Source organism: Humulus lupulus, chromosome 4 (genome assembly GCF_963169125.1).
Source record: "Humulus lupulus chromosome 4, drHumLupu1.1, whole genome shotgun sequence".
Lineage (NCBI taxonomy): Eukaryota > Viridiplantae > Streptophyta > Magnoliopsida > Rosales > Cannabaceae > Humulus > Humulus lupulus.
Genome location: NC_084796.1, coordinates 111,725,625 through 111,735,471, shown reverse-complemented (window position 1 = coordinate 111,735,471; position 9,847 = coordinate 111,725,625). Strand labels below are relative to the sequence as shown.

At 30.1% G+C, this 9,847-nt stretch overlaps 1 protein-coding gene and 1 long non-coding RNA gene across 5 annotated transcripts; both read right to left on the bottom strand.

Moving 5' to 3' along the window:
- Window positions 1-1,075: 1,075 nt before the first annotated feature.
- On the bottom strand, window positions 1,076-4,377 carry LOC133830721 (putative callose synthase 8). 2 transcript variants are annotated; one of them, XR_009892176.1, is made up of 7 exons: window positions 4,305-4,377; window positions 3,400-3,494; window positions 3,157-3,304; window positions 2,794-2,945; window positions 2,409-2,515; window positions 1,773-2,325; window positions 1,076-1,146 (listed from the first exon to the last, which is right to left on the bottom strand). XR_009892176.1 is itself a non-coding variant. In XM_062260772.1 (6 exons), exons 3-6 carry the CDS (start codon window positions 3,202-3,204, stop codon window positions 2,207-2,209), a joined length of 426 nt encoding a protein of 141 aa, XP_062116756.1. In that variant the 5' UTR covers window positions 3,205-3,304; window positions 3,400-3,494; window positions 4,305-4,377; the 3' UTR covers window positions 1,076-2,206. The 2 variants fall into 2 exon arrangements, 1 of the variants encoding a protein (XP_062116756.1); XM_062260772.1 differs by having other exon boundaries at window positions 1,076-2,325.
- Window positions 4,378-4,547: 170 nt separating this feature from the next.
- On the bottom strand, window positions 4,548-7,588 carry LOC133830722 (uncharacterized). Of its 3 annotated transcripts, none has more exons than XR_009892180.1 (4): window positions 7,244-7,588; window positions 5,988-6,061; window positions 4,690-4,755; window positions 4,548-4,617 (listed from the first exon to the last, which is right to left on the bottom strand). It is a non-coding gene; the product is annotated as an uncharacterized LOC133830722 (long non-coding RNA). The 3 variants fall into 3 exon arrangements; XR_009892179.1 differs by lacking the exon at window positions 7,244-7,588 and adding an exon at window positions 6,632-7,212; XR_009892177.1 differs by lacking the exon at window positions 7,244-7,588 and having other exon boundaries at window positions 5,988-6,246.
- Between the last annotated feature and the right edge of the window lie 2,259 nt (window positions 7,589-9,847).

Below are 9,847 nucleotides of genomic sequence, written 5' to 3'. Positions count from 1 at the left end.
ACTTTTTGATGTATTAAGACCGACTATGTTATCGTAGGTCAGGGTACTTTACATAACACTTTATCATTGTTATACAGATGTGTTATTATACTGTCAACGATAACACACTTTCTCTGTTATTTTAATAAATAGATAAGTGTTTAATTATATTATTTATAGTCGATTATATAACACATTTCAATACTTATAAATTTGTGTAATACTACACTTTAGTATAACACATTATTTGTGTTATATAATGAAGTTTGCATAACAAAATTCTTTACATAAAAAGTGTTATTGTAATAGATATTATAACACAATTTTCGTATTATTTTAATATTTAGAAAAGTTTAAATTCTCATTATATATTCATTTATATAACACTAATATATTCTATTATATTTTAAATTTTTTTATTTAATTAAAATTAGCTTTCTAATATATACTAGCATCATCAAATGAACTTGATTTTCAAATAACAAAAAGTAAAAACATTCAACATTATACTAACAATCCACAAATTAGTTTAAAACATTCAACACTGTCATCAACAACAAAATGTTCTTTAAGTATTCAAGTAGTCTTAAATATTCAACATATTGAAATGTTACTACTTTCAGCACAAAATATTCTACAACTGCCCAACACAAAACCTTCAAAACTAAGTATCATTTTCTATTTCGCTTGTCACATCTGCAAAATAAACAAAGAAATATTTTATTGTTATTATCTAGCATCACAAATTACTTCAAGAAAAATGCTATGGAAATTATTTCCAAGAGAGGACACCGCATACAAAATAATGAATTCACAATATTTTGATCCTAAATTATTATAAATTCACTCTTTATCAACATAACTCAAGAAAAATTAAAATTTAAGCATGTCATGCTGTTGAAAACATCTTCTCCAATATAAAATATCATCCAACAATTCCTTATAATGTCTCTTGTGTGGTGTTTCTTGAATCTGTGAGCTAAAATGAGAATTCATAACCAAACAAAATCTAAAATGCCTTATCAAAATGTTTGACAAACACAAATCTTTAGTTAAGAAGAGGAAGGAAATTAGTATGTAAAACTATTGCCTTTTTCATCAGTCTCTTTTTTCCATGTGTCTACCAAAGTGAGCAACGAGCAGCTTCCATTTCCTTTATCTAACCATCTATTTCGTTTGAATTAATTCACAAATGGGTGAGAAATACAGTTTTTTCCTGCTATGATAACCATTAACAGCCATAAAATCTGAGTTATTGAAAATAATTAGCTTGGCAACAAGAAAATGAAGAAATAGTAGTGAAAGTAATGTAGCACTTTCTTGTAGTTATTGAAAACCATTTCAAGCAATAGTAGTGAAAGTAACCAACACATATATTAACACCAAAAGAAAATAATCATATTAGCTTGCACTAAAAAAGCCTCTGCTCTTATCAATAATATTTCAAACCAAGCCAATTAGAAAAAAAAAAAACAAATTCCAAACACTATAAACTTGTTAGTACATGGTTATTTAGACTTGATGCCTACAATTTCTATGTGGTCAAAATTAGTGACATATGATGTAGTATTTATTCAATCATTACACATTCCTTATATAGTTATATCTTACTCATTGGATTTCCAGATCCTATTCCTACTTAAGGCATCTGAGCTGGTAGCTATGTAAGCCTATAATATTTTCAATTAGTAATTGGCTAAGTGGATGCAACCTTCTAGTGAATATATGTTCTCTCAACCTTCTAGTGAATATATGTTCACATATATTCTGCATTTTCTCACGTAGTTCATTACCTTTTCATTAAATCAATTATGTCTTGTGCACGTGGATCACCAACGGATTTTTGGGATCCAAATTGTTGACAAGAAATCACATATGTAAAATTTAAGTCTGCCAAAGCATCTAGTTGAGCGGATAATACATGGTTCTCTGTATCATAACCTCCAAGAATATCTGGCCAAAACACACAGGGCAAAAGGAATGGATTCTCATTAGATAATCAGGAAGAAAGGAAGTTTTGAGGACAAGAATTGGTCTGAGAAATAAAACAGCAGTGTTAAAAACCTTCATCTTGAGCCATGTCAAGGAATGCTTGCAATTTTAAGGCCTCTCTATAGTACATCATCCCTCTAACTATAACACCACATAAAACAAAAGTAAATCATGTTACATTAAGGTAAGTAACATCTAATCACATTTATGTCTCATATTCTATTCCATTACCTGTTCAGCTTAGAGTTTGGCCCCGGAAAGAGGCCCAACTTCTAAGTTCTTCTTCCTTGTCTTCAGCTTTCAACGCTTCCAAACTTGCACATTCCATCCGTTCCAAAATGTTTTTCCATTCATCTGAAAGAAATAAATTTACATGTTATGAGTGTGTTCAAGTTAAAAAAATAAAATATATTGAAAAGTCTCAGCTTTGTAGTTACCTGGAAATATCTCTTGCATGTAAAATATAATCGAAATTTCTCGCTGACTAGAATGAAGCTCTTTCCTTGAAAAGTTTATATCTTCCATGTAATGGGGAGTAAGAACACTGTGTAAATGAGAATTTTATGCACTGGTTATAACTTGTTAGAAGCAGATCAATAACGTAGATTGTTATTAGATTCAGAATTTTTGCTTCTTGTAATTGATCATATGTTATATTTCATTACTTCAGCTCTGTTTCCCCTTGTGTTATTTCAGCTCAAGCTTTAAGTATAACTAATTACTCAACATTGTTATATCTTCATTTTTCTTAGGTTGTCACATCTTGCATAGTTTAGACACATTAGAATCAGAAAAATAATACTCAAAGGCAAGAAATATCACCTGAACGATAGCATATTTTGCACTCTGGGAATAGTGGGCATATTCATGAATAGGGAAGTAGAAAAGAATGATATGCGCCGGCGAGCATCTATGTTAGTAGGTACATCCAGTGCACCATCTTTGACAGTAAGCAGCAAAATAAGACGCCCGATCTGCTGTGGAAAAGTTTGGTTACTAACATGTGTAATTTCTACACATAATTGCAGGTGCCTGTGGCTGTGTTTTATGTGTTTAATTATTTGTTTGTCTTTGCTTAAGTGTAAACTCATCCTATACTTTGGATCAGTTACTCTGACTAGTTGTAATGAACAAGGTCCTATAAAGAAGTGGAAGGCAGACAGTGAATGTTACAAGTTTCATCACCTGCTCTTCCAATGGTGCATTGTCTGGCAAGGGAAACTGGATGGACATCTCACCGACGTATTTTTCAAATAATTATGGCTCAATATGTCTGCAAAAATAAGGAGAATCCTCATCCATGTCCTGGAAAGAGCTTAGCAATTCCATTATTCTGTGTGGTTCGAACATGAAGTATGGTAGTATTAGTATATAAAACATGTCAACTACTGATCTTACAAAAGAATGGTAACTCTGAAAGCATCCAACTTGGAAGAATCAACCATCATATCATTGGTTATAATTTCAAACATGTCCTGTAGAACTTTCACTACTTTACCAGCATGATCTCCATTTCCCTCACCCTTGAAACATTTAATACCATAGGTTAGTAAGGTTTGGACTCAGACTACAGACTCCTTAATCTAAAAAATCAAGGAGAAGCCAGAAATATGCAGGCTTACTAGAAGTTTAAGCAACTTAGCAAATTTATCTAGCAAATTTGGAAGCTCAATCATTCTAAAGTCCTCAAGAAAACTTGATCTTTTAAGGCTTTCTTCAACTTCATTTATTATTTCAGATAAGACCCTAGAATACAACACAGGGATCATCATAGAAGCAGAAACATTAATTGAGAAGCCAGCATTGAATGTTCAATCAGGAAAAGAAAGATATCTACATGGTAAGAATTACATGATTTAAATATTCAAATATGTATGCATACAAAACAACATAAATTTTTGCAATAACTTGTCTACCTCTTTTCCAAATCTCTCACAACGAGAAACTTAAGGATGTACTTCAGTGAATCATAACACTCCTTTACAACATAGTACATGCATTTGTCTTTTCTAATCTTTTTGACAAGAATTTCATCCTTCCCCACACAATCCCTTGCAATGCATAGTGCCGTGGATAGCTACAGTGTGAATAACAAGACTTGTTTTAGTAGGAAACCAGAGAAAAAAAGAACCATATAAATGAAATAATGTCACTTCTTAAACATACCTTATTAGCTATAAGAAAAACCGTCCAACAGACAGTGCCAGAAAATAATTCTGAAGACATAGGTATTGTCATCAAATCCACCTCCCTATTCATAAGAGAAGACATTTTAATCAGTTTTTTTTTTCCAAAATTACCATGCACAACACATTAGTAAGAGATAAACTCACCTATTGCTGATTAAGTCCTCTGATCTAATACTGTTTATAACTTGGTTCCACACAAGAACGAACTTGGCAATGCCATCTTTTTCAACGCCCGACTCCTGAGAAAGTTAATAAATGATTAGCATGTGGAGATCGTTAAAAAATATAGATTAACAAAAAAAAAAAACAATAAAATATTGTATACCTTATGAAATCTGTTTTGAAAGAAACCTTTTCGTCCCTTTTTGTCCTTTTTTGATGAAGGTGGAATCAGACAAACATCAAATGCTGATGGCAAGGTGTGGAATCTACTTCTCAACATTCCTAACGTCCGGATCTATAGCACACTAGAGTAAGAACATTGCCAATGTACTCTAATAGTGAGAAATATATAGAAGATATGGCTTACCTCACCAAGGTGATGCAAAATACCATAAAGTCCACCAAATATTGTACAGAAAACAGAATACCATATCTCTGTGTCCATGAAATATACCTGTAAAGTAGAAATAAAATAATGTGTCAAGCATTTATGCTAGACAGGTTGATCTATAAACTAAGCTTCTAACTTCATCCCTAATTCTTTGTTCAAGATATTTTACAGTGTTCATCATTAATAAACTTAAACCAAGATGAGCTTCCATAAGATGAAACTACTGCAGATATTATAAGAAGAGAGTATGACAAACAACACTCACAACTACTAGTAACTGTCCTATGTTCTGACAGCAGAACTGGATGGCATGATGGTGGCTATTCATATAAACCTACTAGTGATCCATTTTTTACCAGTGTAAAAAATATAACCATCCAATTATCAGTTTTAATATTATTGTTTTCATACACAATGTTTTTATTCCTGTTTTTTCGACCTCAGTTCAATTGATTTACTCATGTTGTAAGATAAGATAATTAGTCAAGATCATATGGGCAACCAGGTTGGGTTGATCTTAATAAACCATGCCCAGTCATTAACCATAATTGAAATAACTCACAGAAATTAGGCTTTTAAAAGAATTCCATAGAGTTGGCAGAGGCTTCCCATGAACAACCTCACATTCTGCTTCAACTCTTAGATATTTATACCTCACCTCGCTAGTGGGCAATTTCACACCAACCCTGCATATTCCATTTCAACTTAGAACCCTCAAATCATACATTAATTATTTAGATATATACTAAAAATCACAAGAGAAGGTCTATGAAATTTACTGCAAAATCCACTGACAACAACACCACCAACCACAGTATAGGCACATACTATGTCATGCTCTAAAGATTGGTTTATAATATGCAACTGTAAAGAAAACTAACCTTTACAAATATGGTACTAGTACTTTAATTATCCAAATTTCTACTTTACTCTTAACTTCATACATGTAAAAAGGTCGTGATGAGAAGATGGATCTCAAGTAATAAATTCAATGGCCAGTAATAAATAGAAAGCATAAATGTGTTCCTAATTCTTACACAGGTTTGCATAATCATCAAGATTTCAACTATTATAGCCTTTATAGTGCTCGAGAATTATTTTTATTTACATAACGAAAAAAGAGTTCCAAACTCGTAATGATAGTATGCGAATTCCCCAAAAGTCCTAGATTTCAACTATTTATAATCAAAGTTAAAAAAACAGAAGGCACATTTATTTTCAAATAAAAATAGATCTGCATATTCAATCATATTTATAAAAGAAAGAAAACTTACTTGATCCATGGTTTATTGACTTAATAAGGTGACTCATCTCAGCTTTGTATAAAAAAACTAAGCCATTGCTGTCACTAACAAAAAGAACCCAAAAAGGATTAAAGATTAAAAAACAATTCCAAAAGGCAGAGTATACAGTAGTAGGACAGCTTAATTGACATATGAGAATGTTAACATACTTGTTTGCTTGCCAGAGTATATAAATATATGTTTATTTGTATACATGTTGTGCATACATGCTACTCGAGTTTGAAAACACAAGCTGAATCAGTCTAGAGAGCATGATAAAACTATGAAAATAATGAAATATATGCCATCATCTAGTGAACACATAGGTTCTAAAACTTTCACAAGTCTCACACAACATCTGGGTCAATAAAGAGGAGTTTGTTTAGTCTATGATAGTTCCATTCATGTCATCTTTTACTGTTTTTTCATGCACTTTACAGTTTTTCATGCACTTCATGTCATCTAAGTCAATACTATTTTTTACATGCTCTTTTTAATTTTTCTTTGCATTGCATTCATATCCTCATACTGAAAAAAAATATTACATGACATTTTAACACATAATAGACCCAGAAAAGAAAAGAAAAGAAAAGAAAAAAGCTCAAAATTCTATAACAAAAATTGGGTGTGTTTACCTGAAATGAAATGTGATTGTCCAAACTATCAGCCTCAGGCAACTTTTCTAGATCCTTGGACTATACCAAGTAAACCCCAACTCCATATATAAAAACAACAAAGCTCCATGAAAATTAGAAGTACAAGTTCCTTGGACTGGGCCAAGTGAGCCCAACCTCCATTGTTAAACAACCAAGCTCCATGAAAATAAAATAAAAAACCCATGTCCTAAGATCTAAACAAACCCCAAACAATTTTGACGCAAATTAGAGACCTTCCAAATATTACATTTCTGTGGTTTTCTTAAAAATTCAGATCACTCTCTAATTTATTTCAAAAATATAAATAATAAAGATAATATTAGATAAATAAATAAATAAATAACAAAAACTACAAATACATAAATACAAAATTAATTACCAGTTTCATAACTAGAAAGATATATGAAGAGCCATAATGATAAAAAAAAAGACTTACTCATAATTTTCATGTAAGCATTTGATCAAATAGATTAAGCATAATTGTGATCAAAATCAAATTCGGTACAAGCCTATAATTCATTTATAGAATTTGAAGAGAAAAAAAATAGAGAAAATAATTTACTAAGAAAAAGAACATAATGATATTATTACCACAAATGATCTTGTAGATTTAGATTCAATGGTTTCAAAGAAGAGCTTATATTGATGATCAATATTGTCTCCTCCTTTTGAGCATTGACCAACAAAAAATCTGATCTGAAATAAACGATCAGAAAAGGAAAAGGTCCTTCCTTCAACAAAGCTAATCTTCTTTAAGCAGAGTACAAGAGAAAGAGAGAGAAAATTAATTATGACTTTCATAACTGAAAAAATATATGAAGAGCCAAAATGATAAAAAAACAGACAATTAATATGAAAAAAAGGGATGCCATAAAGCTAGGAGCAGATTTAGAATGCAAGGCTTAATTAATAAAATTATACATAAGAAAAGGTAATTTCCTTTTTTACAACCTTCCAGAATATAAATTCATACCCATTCTATTATTTTCTGCTAGAAACAAAGAGTGAAGATATTATTAAACATTTTTTATGGTCTGCATAAACTTCAGAGAGACATTTCATCAAACACATTATGCACAGTACAAAAATAGCTTATACATAAGTCTTAGCAGCTCCAATTTTGGTGAGGCTTTACATTGAGCATGATATATATGAGCACAACTAATCAAACATATTAAGTTAAACCTCATGATTCTGCAACTTTATATAGATGCAGATATATCTATATTTAAGCATTGAAAGTCAAAATTTAAGCATTTACTTGCCGTTATCAATTTTCTCATAAAAACAAATGGCCAAGCTTCAATAAATATAGTGTAAAATCACGAACAAACTTTCCACTATTAAAGGCTCCAAAATAATACTTGAGCTTGTTATATATATTCTCTTTTATCTTTGACTTTGAGCTAACCCCATATGAGCCATATTAAAAAAAAAGTGATTAAAACGGACAGAAAAAAAAACCATTACCTTTTACTCTCCTCATGTATATGCAATAAACGAGTAAAGAAATCCCAGAAACACCTCCAATGGCAGCTAAAACTAACAATATTGCTTACACCTAATATTCAAATTTACCCTTTCAACACGACATAGAAAAGCAAATGATCTAAATATATAGTTTAAACACATAGGCAAATGGTGAAAGCTTGCTCATTCGTAACTATGAATATGACATTTAGATGTATATATATATATTTCTTGTCTACCAAAAGAAAATTGTCTAATAGCTATCAAGTCACCAAACCTGATAGCACAGTCACTGCCCTTGGAAGAGACTAAACCTTTTTTCATGGATCCTAATGGATGAGAACTTGATAACAAATAGTGTTAGAGAGACATGATACACAGTATTGGAGAAATACCAGTTTAGTTCCAAAACTTAGTACTTGTTCGGCAACACTCTCAATCAATTGCTGTCCTAACATCAATGAGTTTCTACACTTAGCAAAAGTTTCAGATTCTGGTGCAAGAGGATTAGACATGGGCCTATCAACATCCTGCAAAACAAAAATAATAAGATTGAGTGTTTAAATCTTGGTCAAACCACATGAGAAAGAACTTCACAGGGCGATATATACACAAATAAAACCCAAACTTGATATTCATATCCAGACCTCTTTTCTACTTAAGGGTCTGATTGGTTCGCGATTAGAAAACTGTATTTTTGAAAAGTGGGATTCTGAAATGAAAATCTGAATTTAGTGACTGAAAACATGTTTCTAAAAATGTGATTGGTTTAATGTCAGTAAACTGTTTTTGAGTTTTAAAAAACTGAATCTGTGATTGAGATTAAATTTGAAAATATAACAGAAACTGAATATGTGATTGGTTTAGCTGAAAGTAAAATTTAATTATATTGATAAATTAAAATTTAATAATATTGCATTAATTAAATTCATAACAATATTGCATTGTCATTAACTTTGATTTTTTTTATATTAAAGTTATATTTTTTTAGGACACGATTGATTAGTGATTTAAAAATTGTATTTTGAAAAAGTATGATTCTGAAAAAAGAATCTAGATTTAGTGTCTGAAAATATGTTTATGAAAATGTGATTGAATGTATTGTCCGTTAACTATTTTTTAGTTTTATAAAATTGAATAATTTTTTGGTAGAAAATCTAAAAATTGAATATGTAATATATATTTTTTATTTTTTGTATAATAATAATTGAAGTGAAAATATTTTTTTATTTATTTGTTGTAATTTTTATTTGATCAATGATTTTTTTTAGCAAATATATTGTAAATTAGAATTAAATTATATTCTGTTATATAATTTTATAATTAATTATTTTACTAAATTTATATAGATAAAAATTTTAAAAAGTAGATTGACTTGTAAAAATGACAAAAGAAAAAAAAATCAAGACTATAAGAAAAATAGCAAGAATTTATTTATTTTTTTATATAGTAAGATTATACTGAAAACATTAAGGGGCTAATTGGTAGTTAATTCAAAAATATAATTTTAGAAAATTATTTTCAAATCAAATGATTTGAAAATAAAGAAAACAACAATTTGTTGTTTTCTCTTTTGCTGAAGGATTTTAACTTAGTTTTCAAAAATGGTTTTTTTTATTTTCTAAAACAAGTGTGCCAATCAAGTTTTCATTGCTGTTTTCATTTTTTTAAATCTGAAAATGATAAAACTGTTTTTGAATCCCCTACCAATCACACCCTAAGTCA

Coding starts and splice junctions, on each gene's coding strand:
- LOC133830721 (XM_062260772.1), bottom strand. CDS start 3,204: ATGTCCATCCAGTTTCCCTTGCCAGACAATGCACCATTGGAAGAGCAG. Junction 2,516..2,793: donor CAAAATATGCTATCGTTCAG/GTGATATTTCTT, acceptor TCATTTACACAG/TGTTCTTACTCCCCATTACA. Junction 2,326..2,408: donor CATGCAAGAGATATTTCCAG/GTAACTACAAAG, acceptor TATTTCTTTCAG/ATGAATGGAAAAACATTTTG.